Source organism: Falco rusticolus, chromosome 11 (assembly GCF_015220075.1).
Source record: "Falco rusticolus isolate bFalRus1 chromosome 11, bFalRus1.pri, whole genome shotgun sequence".
NCBI lineage: Eukaryota > Metazoa > Chordata > Aves > Falconiformes > Falconidae > Falco > Falco rusticolus.
The window spans coordinates 25226103-25244677 of record NC_051197.1 but is presented as its reverse complement, the minus strand read 5'-3'; the positions used below and the strand labels follow the sequence as shown (position 1 = coordinate 25244677).

The 18575-nt window shown below is 36.9% G+C and overlaps 1 protein-coding gene across 1 annotated transcript in view; it reads left to right on the top strand.

The window, feature by feature from the left end:
- CDC73 (cell division cycle 73) overlaps nt 1-18575 on the top strand; it is a 113174-nt gene that overhangs the window by 81522 nt on the left and 13077 nt on the right. Inside the window, exons 11-13 of the mRNA XM_037403564.1 lie at nt 9730-9787; nt 12817-12852; nt 13218-13305. Coding sequence (XP_037259461.1) covers nt 9730-9787; nt 12817-12852; nt 13218-13305 — 182 coding nt within the window. The remainder of the gene's footprint in view (nt 1-9729; nt 9788-12816; nt 12853-13217; nt 13306-18575) is intronic.

The following is an 18575-nucleotide window of genomic DNA, read 5'->3' as shown; positions in this document are numbered from 1 at the left end:
CAGTCTGTTGTTTTTAAAGGAATAAGATTATAGAGTAAGAGCAGGACAAAATCTGGGTTTTTTTTGTGACTATGGTGTTTCTGTGGTTAATTTTCGTTATTTGGTATAATTTTATCATTACTTTTTTTTTAATATTACAGTTGAAAGCAAACCTGTGAACTGATGCAGCCAGGGCAGGACAAATGCATAGAGGCAGTATTCTAGTTGTCTTGTAAGCAGATTAAAATGCCCAGTCTTCCCCGTTTGGGGGAATCACAGTGTGTGGATGACTGCAGCATGTGCAAGTCCAGGAACTGAATAAATTTTGTGCAGGACTTTGAAACAGAATAGTAATTTACTGCAAAAATTTCTAACTTGCTTGTCTGATGTTATAGATACTGCCCTGTGTCTCAATATTTTGTCAATGTTTTTATCACCGGCACCCAAGATAGCAAATCTGCTCCGTCTCAATGGACAGTTTGTTGATAGGAGGGCTTTAATGGATGTTATGCTGGTGATTTATTGCTCTGCAAATGGCCCAGATAACTGGCATAAACACACTTCTTTCCTTTTTATAGTACTACTTATTTTCTTATACACACAGTTTTTATCACTTTGCTGTAGCCAGTGAAGCAAGTGGGTGTCCAACAGGACTGTGTTGGGGTGTCTTAATGTACAGCCACAAAGTAAAGAAATATAAAAAGGGTTGAGAGGAAAATTGGAGATAGCATAAATTTCATTGCCATTATTTGACTGACTGCACGGATCTGTACTTGAGTATTACAAGCCTGTTCCAGTTATAACAGGCCTCTTGCCTTTTGTGGTTTAAAAAACCCCAACAATCCAGCTTTTGCAGCTCAATCTGCGTAGTAGATTAGCTGTTATTCATAAAGGAGGAAGCCTTAAGTGTAAGACACTCGCAGTTAGAACACTTTTCTAGACTTTTCCCTGGCCTGTGATAGTTCAGAATAGCTCTTTCCATGTCAAAGTGGTTATAGTCTGTTGCATTCTTACAGTCATCGCTGCCATCACTCAAGCCCTCTTATCTCTTGGCTTGTTTGTTTAATTTGTTATAGCTGCGGCTTAAAGCTTTTGATCCTGAAAAAGCTCATGCTGGTTTTGAACTCAGCAGTTGCTTTTCTAGGCAACACAAACAACTAAGAGTTCATCACTCCACTGTTCAGCTTTGTGCATTGGCTTCTCAAGGAATACAGTTTCAGGATTTTCTTCTGATATTTTAAGTCTTCCAAGGTGATTACTTGAAATTACTTTCATCTCTCTGGCCATGACCACCCATGATAATTATGTTTTCTTGTACCATAATGTAATATATAAACATAGTGCTGGGATTGCGAAAGATGGTAAGGTACAGAAAAATAATCTTTTCAGTTACTAGCAAGGAGAGGATCACATCAGGGTGATGTGTACTACTGGGAATAAGTTGTGCTGGATAATTTGTTGAACAAGCAATCACAAAAAAACTGAGGTCTTTAATAGCTTCTTGTATATTAAGATTCAATATTACAGCATCACCTGTTCTAGCAAAAGGATTCGGTATGACCGAGGGGTGTCTGGAAAAAGCCTCCTCAGTTTCTGTTGCATTGAGACATTGAACAGCAAGTTAATCAATTGCTTGGATCTTGATTCAGTTTGGGGGTTTTTGGAAGGAGTTTAATGCAGAAGTTAAGGATCCGTCTGTATTCATTTTAGGCACCTGCAAAGGTTTTAAAATTCTTCTTCTCACACAAAGCATTTAATGAGTCTTTCCAGAAGTTGCAAAGGAACCATTCCGAGGTCTTTTAAGCATTTTCCTTTGCAAATTTATTGCTCATGGAGTACAGGTGTAAGTGAGCTCTACCAGTTGCTCTGTACTGAGCAACATTTTTTTAAATGTACATATGACTGTTCCCTTGAATACAATTTCCAAAGCAGGATTCAAATAGAGAAATAACAGTGGGTTTCTACCTATGTTTGGAGCTTTGAATGTCAGGAATGCTTTTGCGCAAATGAATTTTGAGCCCCATATTCTGTAATGTTTCTGGTGGAAAACCCACTTCATATGAGTGACTAATACTTGCAGTTAGAGGTCATACTGCAACTAGAGATTCATGAATGTGTGAAGTTGAAAGTAGGAAGGCGAAACATTAGCAAATTTTAGAAAATTCACAATTGTGCAAATTACAGTTCTGTTGAATCAATGTGGTTTGTTCTGACCTTAGTATACAGAAAACCAGTAGCATATGAACCTTTGCATCTGACTTTCTCAAAGTTGAAAGAATCCTTTTATTCTTAAACTTTGTCAAAAATCATACTGATTGCCGAGTAATAAGTGTGAGGCCAGCTCCGATAATTAACCCAAAGGGCAAGAGTTCTCAGCACAAATAATGTTTTCATGATATCTGCTTTTGTCTTTTCATTCTAGTTCAAGGGAATGGGGCATTTAAATAAAGATAGGTAGGTGTATTATAGGCAGGCCTTTATTTTTAAAACAAACAGACAAAACCTCTGAAGTTCTCAGGATTAATAGTTGTTGATTTTTTGCTGAAAGCAGCTTATCCCCAGGAAAATGGAAGGGCTGCATGTTTAATCTGGCTTTGTCACCAACATTCCTTTTCAGCTCAGAATTGCTATTTCAATAGCAATGGTTTGAAATTAGTGAATTCAAGATGAAGATCTTAATTTTACCAATACGCTGTGCAAGGATAAAGATGGGAGGAACTCTAGCATGCTTCATTAAAGATTGTTCAGGAATGTTTTGAAATCTCAGCTTTGGGGGTAATAGTTTTAAGGCATCTTAGTAACTGTTGCTTTCATTAACTCTTTCCAAAAGCATCTCCAATAATTTTTATCATTATTGTTGTTACAGCATATTTATATGATTTTGTCCCTAGCTGATCACTCAGTCACAACAGAATTAATTTGGGTTCATTTCTGATTTGTGTTGCTTGGAACCATTTTCTCTGCAGAACGAGAACATTGCCTAAGCTATCTGCAAGCAGTCCAGTTAATTCAGTCGTCAGCATAGTTTTATTTTCGCCACCCTCCCTTGCTTCTCCTTTCCCCCTCTCCTCCATCATTGTAACACTGTTCTCATTCAGAAGAGACTGGCTACATCTGATTTCCTTACACTTGCAAAACTTGTTACATGTACTAACTTTAACAGCATTTTGAAAATTGTAATTTGCCTTATCTTTGTGAGAAGATGTGTCAAGTTTTCTTTTTTGCAACTGAATCTGAGGATTGGCAGTCATTAATTGGTATTTTTCTTCACACTATGCTTGATAAGAAATGACTTTCCGTATAAGCAGATTTGTATTTTGAAATATTTGAAACAAATATAGTATGATAGAATTTCTTCTAACCCCTTTTGTCTTGTTACATCAGGTTTTTTAGTTGTCAAAGTAGGAAGTAGTGAAGCGATGGTGTTAACTTGCCTTAGGCAATTACTATCAGAAGCCTTTGATAAACAATGGTAAACTTTTCCCCTTTTTAAATTAATTCTATAAAAATATCTTTAAATCTGCCTAAACTCCCACACTCTTTTCTAGACAATAAGGAAGTTGAGACAGTCTAAACAGCAGAAATGACCTTGTAATCAATATTACAAGCAGTGGAAGTTAAAATGATTGTGATATTGGCAGTATTTCCACAGCAGTTTAGATCCTGTTATCAAATTCTATTTTTTTACAGCAGAGTTTAAAATTAGGAAGGCAGTTAAAGGCTTGCAATTTACTATTTAAATATCTGTCTTGAGGGACTGCATATGCAGGTTTGTGTACATAGAAGTATGCTAATAAACTATACCGGTTTCACGTGCAAATAAAATGAAGAAGTGAAACACTAGTTAAACTTAAAACATTACTGGAATTTTATTGATGGGAGCATAAGCCAGAGAATCATCAGGAAGACTGCAGAAGCAGACAAGCTCTGTTGGATTGCTTTGCTTGGTTCTTTGGCAGATCCTGTGTGTACTTCCCCCCCCCGCCCCCCCTGCCCCGCCAAGGCTTTTAAGGGCTTTAAATTTTTAGAACAAAGCCTTGTGTTTTCAGAATCCAGGCTATTTGTATGAAATACATGTTTCTGTCAAGCTTAAAGTAGGGCATCTAGACCAGTTGTTAGATACCTGTTTTTGAAGTCATCCCATTCTTTTGGCTGTTTGTCATAGATCGATGTATACAAGGCTTAATTTCTAGAAAAATAATACTCTTTTTAACTAAGTAGCTGTGTTAGATTTTTCCCATAGTTCTTTAGGCTGGCTTTACTAGAATTTTCAGAGGTTCAATACTTTAAATCGCTCAGACAATGATAGTATAGTTGCTGGTAATCACAATGAGTTTTTACAGTCTCTCTACCCTGAATTGAGCAGTGGAATTGAAGTCTGTTCTTAAAGATAATTTTACAAGTTTACCATCCACATGTACTTATTTTCTTTCTCATTTGAGATCAGAATGTTGCAGTCCTACTACATTCATCTTCATGAACAGAGCAGCCTTTGGTTGAATGTCTTCCATCATGGATGGTGAAGCTGAAAGCTGCTTTATGTTTTATAAGCAGGCAGTTGCTAATACTTTTTGCAGAATCAAATGTTACTTTTTACTTGCATGCTCCTGCACAGAAGTAGTACAAGTTAACTAATGATTTTTAGATTTTTGGGTAAGGATCTTGTACTAATTTAAAGGTTATAAAGGAACAAGCTAGAAATTTAATTTACTAAATTAAAAAGCCACAAGATGGCATCAAATTGTCAATTCTGTCTGTTGCTCCTAACCTTTTTTAAAGGTCAAAATATTACCAAACGTATGGATCTTTACATAGAAACCAATTGGGATACTGAATGTGCAATGAAAGAGTTAGAGGTTTTTTTCCCTTCCATTATTTGTACCTTGTGACACCACAATAAGAAACTTTTAATAGCTTTATTTTTTTTGTGCTTCAAGAGAGCAAACTAACAGGTATATGTGAAATGAGCCTCCAAGAAAAAAATTCTACCAATATAACATGTTTTATTGCTTAAAACATGAGGGTTCCTTTCCTAAAACGTAGCACGAGTTACTTTCAGGGAAGCTCTTATTCCAGTTGAGAAACGAGTGAAAGGAACTTAACTGTGGATTTTAATGCTCATTTAGACTTAAGAATAAGTACTAGGTGTATCTAAAATACAGAAATTTTTCTAAACCAGAAATTGGGTCCTGGTGTGAGATGAATATTGGTAATTGTTGATTTTTGCAAATTAACACATAGAAGGACAGATCTATTTAGTTTAATTACAATGGTCAAAAACCACTGTTAGGCAGTTGTAAAAGCTGTTCAAAAAAAAACCCCAAACCAAAAACCAAACGAAACCCCCCTACAGGGCACCCGCTCTTGGGTACGTAAATACAGCTGTAGATTGACTGTAGATCTCAGATTTACTAACAGTATAGACCTTCTAGCTCTATAGATGTACTATAAATAAATCTTCTTCTAAAAGTTGTTGAACTTATTACATTAAAATGGATTGAGGATGCAATATATTGGGAGACAGACGAGTGTGGTATGAATCTGTCCAAAACGATTTGCATCTTCATAATATATTGCAACTTGCCTGTATAATGTAGAAGCGGGGAAGGGAAAACGAATGTACATGTGAAAGCTGTATACAAAATGTACAGACTTAAGGGAATTTAAAGGATAGATCTAAAGCTTCTTGTTATTGTAAACATGGTTTACACTCACAAAAGTTATCAGAGCACATAGCAGTATCTGAATTTGTAAGACAAACGTAGAAATTGTGTGAAGGAACTAAGGAAGTAAAGCACACACTAAAAGCTTAATTACCAGGGCGTGCAATAATGGAAGTCAGTCATCCCTGAGGGTGTGAGGGTTTTTTCCTTGTTTGAACATAAGTGGGAATCTGCATCTTTTTCACACTTACAAACCTGTTTTCTGTTCATGCATTGGTTTGTGGACCCAGTGTTTTTAGGTGTTTAGGTAGGACAGTGCAAAATAGCAGAAGGCATGCGCTAAAATAAAAACAGTTATTGAGCTGGCATTTTGTAAAAGTCTGGTATGATAGGAAACATTAGTACTGAAGCGGATGAATTCCACTGAAAAATATATTTACAGCAGTGTTTCTGTAAATGATGCCATGAAATTCAGTAAAGTATGAAGCTTTCAGTATCTGTTTTCCTGATTTCATTTTATGTCAGGTTGTTGCTTCTGCATGGTTACATACTCATATATTTATTCTAAATTGTAAGTAAACTATATATAACTTTCTATGGCAAATTAGCACAACTAAACCAAGTAATACGTTTTTGATTAACATGTGATGTTAAGTGGTTGTCTTAAAGTTTTTATTTTTGAAGTTACATGGTTTTGTTACTGAATGAGTTTCAACTTATGAATATTCATAATATACTCCTTTAACAGTCTCAGACAGCTTACGCATAAGAATTAGGTATGTCATCTTTGAGCAAAACGGTTAAGTGCTCAGAAACTTTGAGGAAATTGAATGTTCTTTAAATAGCAAAAGGGTGATTGCTGCTGTTTCGAATGCTTAGGGTACAGCTGCGCAAACAAAAGCTCCCCTAACTGGGGACTGAATTTGCAGTGTGCTAGTTACTGAAGAGTTAATCTTAGATTAAAAACTTCACTTTAGAAGTTCTGAAATATCTTACTGTATGCTCACTGAGAAAAAACCTACTGTCTGCGCAGGGAGTTAGAGCATGCAAACGAGAAGAGAAGCTGCCTCCGAGTAGCTAATGGGCCATGAGTTACAGCAGCACTTTTCCTGGTGTAGTTGAAGGAACCAGCTATGAAGTTTCCTCTGTCAACTGAATTTTCTTCTCCTGGGAGAAATCCTAGCAGATAGTTCTATGTGGTTATACCTGCCTTCTAATCAGAGCTTTTACCATAAATCAGTGTATTGTCATAAGAAAAACTCAGTCTGCATGCTTTTGAAAAGCCTTAATTCTGTACCAAAACTCTGCATGTTTTGTTGTCAGGGCAAGGTGAAATGTTAGCAAAGTTATCCAGCTAATAGCTTCCTTAATGGAAGCAAGTTTTCTTCTCCACTTTGTGTATCTTGTCAACCGTCGCTGCTCTGCACTCTCATTTTCTCCTCATCTTAATACTACATTTTTCTCCTTACAAACAATAATTTGAAATACTGATCAGAGTTTCTTTTGCTTCTGCGGTTTTTACGTAATAGGTGGTGGTGATTAGGTCACTGATAAACCTCTGTATCTGTTACAAAGGGTAGATGATGTGCCTTCATTAGGTAACAATTGAGCTTCTGTGCTAAGATGCCAGTGTCAGTTGTGAGCGGAGGTTCACCCCTGAAATGATCACAGTCTAAGGCGGTGATCTACAGAGCTAAGAACTGTGACCTCCATTTATTAATTTGCAGAAACTGTTCTTACAAGTAGAAGGGTCATAGGCATGGAAGTGGTAGCTGTCTTTGTATCTACTCATTTAAATGAATTTATTTCCTACCATTTATCAGATATTTTCATGTTGTTTTGGGGTTGGGTTTTTTTTGTTAGTTTTGGTTGCAACGTTCTCCAAGCCCTCTGCCTTTTCGTTTTAGGCTTCTGCACTAAGTTTCCCATTAATCATTGTAGAGAAGACAATTCAGAGGAAAGCATGAACAACTCTCAAATAGTTAATATACCAGGTATTTTGTCAGGCTTGATAGCCACTGCTCCTGTTAGACTATGTATGTTCTGGTGCTTTGTGGACATTTTGGTGAAGAGCAGGGTCACAAGCACAAGTCAAATGGAAACCAAAGCAAAGCTTTGGTTATAATTTGATTATAATACTTTCCAAAAATTCCCAAAAACTCTAGAAGCTCAGAAGCAGCTCCTGGTTCCCTCCCTTCATTGCAGATGCTGTAGGACCTGCATGGTCTGAGACGTTGCAGGCACTAAGGGAGGGGGAGGCAGAGAAGCTGCATTACTGATTCTGTAGTGGAGGAAAGAGGAACAGAGTTGTGGGACTGCAGCAGTAATAGTGAAGCATCCAAGCAAACTGGATTGGATTTAGAAGCTTGAGACTTGGCATCGCAGGAAATGATAATTCTTTAGCTTGATGTTTTTCTTTCCATTTCATAAACTGCGGTGAATGTAAGGAAATGTTATGGGAAATTTCTTGGTAGTTCTTCAGACTGTGTAATTAGTCCACCACAGGAACAGTCTTTTTGCCCAGAAAATGATTTTTTTTTTTTTTAATAGAAACATGCAAAATGCTTTGTTTCCGCTTTCTTGGTTAAAAGATTGGTGATGTTGCTTCAAATACCTGTTTGTCAGTCACGGGGCTTCTCTCAAAGGTTGTCAGCCTTTCCCACTGCTGCTCTTTCAGAGGGTGGAATTTTGATTTTTACCGCTTTCTGAGTAATTACTGTTGAAAGGACACTGGCAAAAATACCTTTTCTTAGATGCTAAAAAACTAAGTCTTGAAATAACAGTTACTGACTCAAGTGCCCTACTTAGATGTTGGTATTTTAATAATCAGAAGAGAGTACAGCAAAACTTGGGATTAATCCATTTCTTGCAGTGTGGGGTTAAATCCTTCTAGTGAAGATTACCAGGAGGTTGCTGACTGTAAAAGTTACCAAAGCTGCACCGTAGCAAATGTCAGCTCCAGCCTATTGTAACTAATCGGGGATGGCTCGTTTTGTTTTCCGAAGGGCTTGTCAAGTGATCTTCTATTTGTACTTCACAGCTCTTGAGATAAAAACAGTTTTAACTTTAATGGTGGAAACTTAAAAGCAGTTTCTTTGTGTTATTTAAATCATGGAACTCGAGGCTGCCTGCTCATTAGCTTTTTTTGAGTTACAAAACACACTGTTGTTTACACATTGGCATGCCAATGGAGTAATGCCGTATTAGAGTCTTTTCCAGCAGGTTTTTCCCAGAGTAGGATCACTGACCTTTCTGAGTGTCTCACCATTGTAGGATACGCTTCACAAAGCGTTGAAGTAATTTTCAGATAAAATTCAGGGTTTCATGTTAAAATGACAGGGTTTCCTGTCAGCCTTGAAAATCGAAGTGGCTGGCACATATAGCATGGTTGGTTTTTTTTACATTGTTACTAATGTATGTTTTGTTCAGGGAGGCTGCACAGCAGTAACTGAGAAGGGAATTTATTCTTGCTGGAGTTCAGTGTTGCTTTGGAACCAGACATGTGTGACCTCACTGTTCTCTGGTGTGTGTTGACTCTGCAGCATTAACAGGAATAGGTAGTAGTGGAGGTCTTTTGTTTGTTACATTAAGGTAATTGGATAAGGCATGAGCAGAACTAATTACCACTAGAGTGCTATTTCTGGGCACTAAAACTCTTCCAGGCAGGAATGCATTGCAATTTCTTGGTCCTAGTTTTCCATCCGGAGCTTAAGCAGATCTTGTTTTGAAATTTCTGTAGCCAGTTGCTTACATTTGCATTACTAACCCTTGGTGAAAATGATCATAGGTAAAATGAAACAATGATACAGAGCGAAAAGATGTCTTTTGCATACAGAAAAAATGTTTGACATTTTGATGGTTAAAATGTAAACCTGTAAACCATGCTTAGGAGGTTGCCTGTCTTCCCCAAGTCTAAAACAGCATCTGTAAAGAGTTTTGAATATTTTTGCTGTTTTCTTCTCTTTAATGGAAATGTATTGCCCTCATTCTCGTGATACCCTCTGTAGTTCTGTGTTCATTTTAAAAAACTATGTACCTGACAAGATGCTCGTCTGTTAATGTTACTTCTTCTGCCTTCTTTTAAAAGGAAGGCGCTTCTGCTCGAAAAACACAAACTCCAGCAGCACAGCCAGTACCACGACCAGGTAAGGAAGCCTACTATCACTTATGCTTCTGTTCCAAACAAGTGTGAGCTTTAAAGGAGTACTATTTACAATTTAGGTTAGCTGGAGAATGAAGTGGGGATTGTTTATTTGTGTCCTTTAATTTCATATGTATTGGAAATAACACATAACTTTATTATTAATGTTATACCACAGGGCTTGGGTTCATTCTCTTCAGTGTGTGCCCAGTTAGCCCATAGAAATAGTGAAATTAAAAACTGACGAACCTCTTGGTTCTTGTAGTTCACAAATGCCAGCTCAAATATGTAATAAAAGCTGGTTTATACTCCAAGGAGAAAGAAGCTAAATAGAAAAGCTAATCTCAAAAAGAGATGTATAATCACTTCTGTTACAATATATCAGAAGCAAGTCTTTCTCTGAATGTGTTATCATTACTTCTTCACACTTTTTTAGCACCTAAGGTATTTGTAGTGGGGCCAGAATCCTAAACTGGCTTTTTAATTACCAGTTCGTAGACTTCAGCTTCCAAGTCAATTTTGTATGTCAGAGTGAATCCGAAATTGAGATTTGAAGACAGAATTATATGGGTACTTTGGTTTCTTTTAATGAGAAAAAAGTTTAAAAAATTCTTAAGAAGAGTTTTTAGAAGAGTGTAAGAGTGCAGACAGTATACGAGAGGATCAGTGTTTCCAAACACCTACGTGCATATCTGCATCTAGTTTACATACTGTGAGAATTTCTGGTTTGATGGAAGAAAGTCTCAAGAGAAAGGTGGTGTTTAAGAACAAGATGATGTTACGAAGGTATTGGGAAGGGGGCATTTTGGGTTTTTTGGAAACAAAGCTACCTTTAAAAATGAATATACTTTTTCTAGAAGTAATGCCTATACTTGTTGAGACTACTAAATGCTTTCAACGAGTGCCTTGCTAATTCCTTGAGATTCAGTAGGATTTAGTACTAAGACTTAATACTGTAAAAATGATTCTTCTTCAAAAATCTAGCCTAGTATTGAATACTGCCAGGCGTATCTCAATGCTGTTGTGCACAGGTTCTTCTGTTTGGTTATTTTGGTACTAGAAAGGTCAGGCTGCTTGTCATACTTACCTCCCTAGCCCCATTAAGCATAATAATGCAAATGGAGTTGACAGACAGTGGTATGAGATGGGTAGAAGTGGCAAGAACAGAAATCTGAGTTGTCACAGGCCCCTACTGTTATCTGTGACTTAATGCGTGTTAACTGGCAGAAGTGTGGGGTTTGTACGTTATATAGGTTATACTGATACTGCCCTTCTCTAAGGCCAGTCTAATCCATTATCTTGCCACTCTATTGTAAGTAGAAGAAAGAATAAAGTCTGAAGAAAAGCATATACTGCCTCATTCAAAAAAAAACCAACAAAAAACCCACAAACACAAACCCACCACAAAACTTTCTGCCCATTATAGGATTTTTGGGGGGTTTGAAACTTCTGAAAAAATCAGTTGTTCTGTTCTTAGCAGTCAAAGTATTTAAAACATGCCATTTCCAGGAGGATGCTGCTTTGCACATAAGAAGCACTAGGTGAATTGGACAAAACAGTTGTACAAGACAGAGTTGAAAAAAATGAGATGTGCTTTTAACTTTTTTTTTCCTTAACCTTTCTGCCGTACCAGCTTTTCTACTAACCTGTCTTGTTACAGCTATCAAATTTCTTAAATTGTTTTTTTGTCCTTTTAGGGCAGCTGAAATGCCCGTGTATTTCAGGAACTTATTTACATAAGGAGATCTGTAGATATAAAAAAAAATAATTAAAAAAAATCATTGGGTAGGTAAAGTTCACATAGTTCAATATGGTGTTGCCAATTATATCTGTGCATTTGACAGTGTCAGGAAAAGATAATTAAGGATATGGTCTCAATATTTCAACAATGGCAACTATGTGTTGTGAATATTTATACTGTTCTAGGAAGTTTTGAAACAGTTGGTCATAAATAAACATGAGCAAGTTGGTGCTATGAAATTGGAAGTCAGTTAATGAAATTTGTTGTGCATAGTAGCAGTTAAGACTTGAGTTAGTCTACATCAGTCTTTCTACTACTCACTATTTTCTGATTTTGTGAATTTGGATAAACACATATGATAATTATCAAGCACAACAGTTCTTTCCTTGAGTTAGCACTCCTGAAAACTGAACTATAAAATGTTCATTTGAAGGGAGTCAGATTATTCAGTAATATCACCAAAGTGAAGAAACATTCTTCTCCAGCTTTGTACTGAAGGATCTCCCATGGTGAGGAGGTCACAACTTGGAAGACTGAAGTAGAAACATTTAATTGGGGGAATTCTTTGGTTTCTGTCTGGCCAGTATTGTTTGTGTGTTCTTGTTCGTTGTTTGGTTTTGGAGGTTTATTTGTTTTGGGTACCTTTTTGTTGTGTTGTGCTTTTTAGTTGTGGGTTTTTTTGGTGGTTTGTTTTTGTTTTTTTTTTACTTGAGTGCTATCATATCTGTTAAGCTTCACTGGTTTTGGCACCCAAAGAGCTTGTGTAACTCAAACTGCAATGCAAAATTGAGTAAGCCTGGGATTCAGTTTTGATTGTTGAAACTTCTATATGTGTTAAGGATAGCTAAATCCTACAGATACCGTGCACAATAATAACTAATGAGAAGGTGAGGGTCTGTAAGTCTGTGTGAAACAGTCTTCCTGTTCGTTCAGCACCATTGAACTTAAGAGCTACCAGCAGCATTTTCAAGATTGCTGGCAATTTTTGTCAGTGGTGTAGTGCCCCAGCCTTTTGAGGGGATGGAGGGGGATGACTAGTTTTAGTAAAATCAGGAGAGATTGACTCAACTGTCCTAGATTTATTTCAGACAGTCAGGAGCTTTTTCTCTTCTGAATACTGAGACCCAAACTACTTCTCAACTTTTTGTATTGCATCTGTGAAAATGATCTAACTACTGTAGTGTGACTTTTCTCTGTTCACTTCTGCAACTAAAAACATTGAAATGTTGCCTTATGATGACATTTGTATTTACGTATTAATCATTCCTGCTGTATTGTCTGTTTTTTCTCAGTTTCCCAAGCAAGACCACCTCCAAACCAGAAAAAAGGTGAGTCAATATTCATTTCAAACACAGTCCTTCTCATTTTTGTGTGAATTGTGCCCACTTTATCTTTTGCTGCAACCAGAAGCATCAGTATAAACAAGCAGTGGAACGCAGACAGCATTCTGTTTTGCTAAATATGGATAGGACCCATATTTAGACTCCTTATACAGGAGTACATTTTTTCGGTGAACGAAAGCCTTCAGTTTAGAAAAAGATTTACTACAGTTTTCCGTGAATATTTTTTTATGATGTTGCTCTGTTAAGCAAGGGGGTTCTTTTTGTGTACAGTTCCTTTAATGAAAAAAACCCTGACAATCAAAACCATAACAGAAACCCCCCAGGCAAATGTAACTTTATTATCTCTACAGGATCTCGAACTCCCATAATCATTATTCCAGCAGCCACGACCTCTTTAATAACGATGCTTAATGCAAAGGACCTTCTGCAAGATCTGAAGTAAGTAGCTGATTAGAACATGCTGTATAAAAATGATTTTCAGATATAAAGGTGTACTGGCACCAAATTAGTAATTAAGCAAGAGGGAGTATCTACTGTCTCATGACAAGCTAGTCTTACAGACTAGAGTATAAAAGAAATGAATGCTTGAACAGGAGGAAAAAACCAAGAACTTATTTTCAGAGTTTTTGCGTGGTGGTGATCTGTGGGCCTAATGGGCAGAGTGACAAGAGAGTCTTAGGGTACCATTTCTGATGTCTGTTGTGCTTTTCTTTTATGTAATGTAAATGCACACATGTGCAACTGATCAATGAACCCTTACAATGGAAGAAGACTTAAGAGATGAGCAAGGGCAGCATGCTTATGGAGCTCAGAAAATATTTTGGCAAATGACCACAGTTACCAGCCACTGGAAGGTGGCCTCTGTTGTAGAAAAACAACTGTGTCAGCTGAGCAGAGGGCAGCTGGTTGTGTAAATAAAGACTATTTTTTTTGAGTTTGCATACAACAGAAATACACATTGTCTTTCAGTATTGATGCAAATTCATTCAGAAAAATATTAATGAGTTACTAAGATTTGTTTGTTGCATCGCACTTCTAAGATTTAATTCATTATGGCTGAATGCAATCAACACTACAAATTATTTTCTTTATAATAAGGTAAGATTCCCTGTTATGTAAAAACAACAAAACCTGTGTGTGCACACACCCCACTTGCCTCACACCACCAGCCCCCCCCTCTTCCCCCCCCCCCCCCCCCCCGAAAAAAATGTTTCTCCTTGTCGGTATTTAGAGTTGCCTATCTGTTAACACTGGTTTATTCTTGTGAAACAGGCAGCCATTTTCACAAAGAAATACACTGTTAGAGCTTGTCCGCAGTGGTACGTTCAAAAAAATTGAGAGCTGCTCTTTCTCCCATCTGCAGTGCTTTGCTTGTCCTTTATGAGACTATACACTGCTTTTCTTCAAAAATAGGCTGTCCTTATTGTGGTGCTACGGCTTTTACTGGAGTTGCCCTAGTTTCTGAAATTGTGCAGTGAGATACCAGGTACCTTCTGATCTCCAGCTATTTCTAGTTGTTAGATTACTGCCATTTATCATTAAAGACCCAATAAGTGTATTGGACTCTTGGTGCCTTTTCCAAAATATTTAATTGGAGAGAAGGCTGGCTTTTAACATTATAGTTTAATGTTCAGACAGTTCCTGGGCTGGTATAATTGTGTTGACAGAGGATGTTTCTTGTTTATGTGGGGTTTTATGTTTAAGAAAAATATTTCACAACTGGAAGCCTTGGATTTAAATCTGTAACTTGTGACTTTCTGGTACAGGAACATCTATAATGGAATAAAGCATCTATATGTTAAGTCTAAGTATATCTGTGCTAGAAGGCTTGCACTGGTTTTGGCCCCACTGGGGTACAGTTAACTTCTTGAGACCTGCCTCAAGAGGAGGCTGATCGTTAGGGTGCAAAGAACGTGATCCAGAAAAAAATGAAATAAAGTTTAAGAGTTCAAAGGAGGACACTGATGTAGTTAACAAGTATGAAAGACAAAGTGAAAAAGCAAGGTATGTTAATGAATCAGAAGTGCAATAGCAGAATTCAGAAGAGTGAAATATTAATTTAGCCATGGCAGTTCTAGCACTCTTCTAGAAAATATGCCACCTGGCCTGTATACTTTTGCATTCAAATTTATTGAAATAGTTTGTTTAGGAATGGCTGCAGGGATTGTTTTTACTGTTCAGGTATGCAGAGTGTAGAACTAGCCTTGATGTGGAGTGTGATTGATAGATACGTGATGGTTTTCCAAGGAAAGACATCTAATTTCTGCCTCTTAAGTCACCACCTTCTTTAACTTATTCCACACTTTGAGCTAAATTTGACAGAAGGGTGGGTTTGGAAAGCACGTGTCATCGCCACAAGTTTTGGAGTAAAGACATATTGTCCACATAGAAAAGACACACCCAGATTAATGCTTCCTCCCTTACCCCTGCTGAGGGAAGATGCCAGTACATGTGAATTTCTTGTGTTTCTAGAGGTAACCAGCCTGCTTCCATTAGCCATCAGAGGAGCTCAATGACAAAGCACAAGGCGAAGGGGTTTTTGGAGCTGGAAGGGTGAGAGCTGTTGCAGGGGAGACCGCTAAGAAATGCAGGAGAACCCCGGGAGAAGGCGGCCCCCAGGGTGGCGGTGTGGGAGCTGTGATGCTCGTGTGATGTGGGCTGTTGACAGGGCAGCTTTTTCTTCCGTGCCTGATACCTGAGGCAGCCCAGTTCTCTGAAGCGTGTGGTAACAAAGAAAATGGGGATTTGGGTTTTATAAATAAAACCAACTTTTATGACTCCCTCCATTTAAATGTTTCTTAAAACAAAATAAGGAAGAAAGTTAACTAAAATTATAATTAGAGATCAAACCACTTACAATCAAAATTTAGTCATTGCTGGGAATCTCTGTCTTTTAAGATAGTTTTGTTTAATAAGTAACTGGAATGCAAAACATTGTCACTTTGGATATGAGAAAAAGTAATTGCATTATCATTGGCAGACACTGTAGGTTGGTGGCTGTAAAATAAAGAGGACAGTCTTCATCCAGTACTATGGGAGGCATTAAATTCAATTGTCAGGGATTGAAAGAAACCTGTTGATTAATACCAACATTTTTAGTAAGCCTTTTCATAGCTCTGTAATAAGTTGAGGTTGTTTTCCTTTGCCAAATTTGGCTGACATTTGTATGATGCTTAGCATCTTCAATTCATCACTAACGTTTTGCTCTTTTTTGAGACAGAGAATAGGGAAAGCAAGAAAGTGATCATCAGTACAATGAAATACATACTATTTTAAACCGGAAGCATTTTACTGGTTTACAGTATTTTTTAAAGATATCTGATTTTTCTGTTGGATATATTTGTTGCAACTTTGATTTTGTAGGATGACATTTCTATATATAACTGTAATATATATAAATCACATACTGAATAATATGCAAAAAATCTTGATGACCTTTTTTTTCCTAAAAGTTTATTTTTCTAAGGAGCCAAATACAAGATAAAAATGAAGAGTTTCTAAAATAATAAAAACATATAATTTAATTTAAAATCAGAACTGCAATATGTTATGGTATATTGTAAATCTTATTAAAAATATTTAGTATGATACACTTTATTTTTATTCAGTATCTGAATGCAACACTAGATATAATTACTGTGTAAAGTCTGGCTTTCCAGATGAAGTATTTGAGGATAACTGAAGTTAGGCTTTTCAGAAGCAATGCATCTGCTTTACATGGGCAGTGTAAAAAAAAAAAAAAAAGTGAGGCAGGAATTGTACCAGGCAGGTGTAAATGATTGGATAATGATTATGTATTTTTATTATGATGATGCTTTTACTCATAAGTTTCACCATATGTGGCCAGGCAACTCACTGAGATTTATTCATCTTTGATATTGAACAAACTATCTGAAAGCTTCGGGGATGATGTATTACCAAAAAAATGCTTTGTTCTCTTGCAAAAATAGGTGTATGAAGCTTTTGATACTGTAATCTAACAAAAAGATTGAGAAGGTTATAAAAATGAGTCTCCCAATTCTAAACACAATCAAATGTGTATTACGATGATCTCTGTTACTGTTCAGCATTGGAGTTACAACTTGGGCTCTGCTCATGCATTTTTTCAGCGTGCCTGAGTTGGGGGCCAGAAAGTGCTGACCTGACCTCAGTGAAAGTGTTTTTAAAGTTAATGCTAGCAATTCAAGTGAGTTTAGAGCTTAGGCATGAGCCACTCTGGCAGTTCAGTGGGTAGTATCTTACCAATTACCTCCCATAATTTAGTCTTGTTCATCACTTACCCGTTACCTTAGGAAAGGGACCTGCTGTCTTCTCAAAGCGAGAGACTGCACCTGTTCTTATGTGGATAATAATTTTGGTAATTAACAGCAAGAGAATTGAGTGTTGTTAATTTCCTAGTAGGGGTATAAAAATCGATTCTAAGTAGGTTTGGAAAATATTTTTTACTAGGGAATAGTAATCTGGAGAAGCAACAAAAAAAAACCAAAACACAAGTGAGCACCTGCTCAGTCAGGTTTCAGAACACATTTCCAGTGTGTTGGATGATTAAAAAGGTATCAAGTACAAATGTGTAGTTAAGCCACCAGCTGTAATATTGTGGCAGATAATTCCCAAGAGAAGATGGGTTTTTTGGTGTCGTCTTTAATACTCAGATTTCTTACGCTTGTCTTTTATGTTGAGGTAGTGATGGAGTAGGTCACGTAAACTATTATTTATAATCATACAGTAATTTCTGTTGAGTCTTAACTCTTGAGCACATGGCTTTTATTATACTTACTGAATCGATGGTTCCTGGAAATGCAAGCATATATTTTATAAACTTTCTGTAAGCTGTCTTTTATTCCCGTACTCTCTGTACATATGTAAACATTTCCTTCAGTGTTTTCTTTACAACAGTCGTCATCTTTACTGTGCCATGTGAATCTGCCCATGGACACTTTTTCCTTCAGCAAATTCCAATAATAAGCTATTTCATGTTCTGTCCTGGAGAAGTGCGTTCAAAAACATTCAGATTTTTACAGTAAATAAAACTGAGGCTGTTTTCTAAAAGATACATAACTGAAGCACAGCCGAATGGTGCCTTAATGGCTGTAACACAGGTTTCTAGCTGAAATGGAGAGAAACTGTCAATAAACTAGTGTTGAAATTAATTCTTAAACACAGAAACATTTAAAGCTAGAAGTGGAATTGAGAATGCCTGTTGTCAGCCAAATCTGAGATGTCTCAAATACAGTGGTGAAATCATTAGGCTCTGTAGAGCAGCAGTATTACTTCTTGTCTGATTTGGCAGAGTCCCTGTTTCCATTTAAAATGGTTAAAGTGCTTGATTCCTCATATTTACAAATTAAATATAAAATGTGACTTTTCAGATTGCTTGAAGGTTTATTGACCTTTTCCACATGCTGCCTTAAAACATGTTTGGGTGTCGTGTTGTGTCCTGTCCCGTCGTCGTCCCCCCCCCCCCCCCCCCCGCTGTTTTCTCATTGGCTATAAGATGTTAGCAAAACCTTGTATTTTCACATTGACTGAATAATGACCTCTTCCTCATTTAATTTTTCATTCCTTTTTCTATTTTTCCAGCAATAGGAAGTGCAGTCTGCCTGTTTAAGCGCATTCAAATTGGGCTTAGTGTTCAAATAGAAATAGATTTAAAAGAACAAATAGAAATATTGCAAACAACTTGACTGAAAATGTAGTAAATGTTTAAA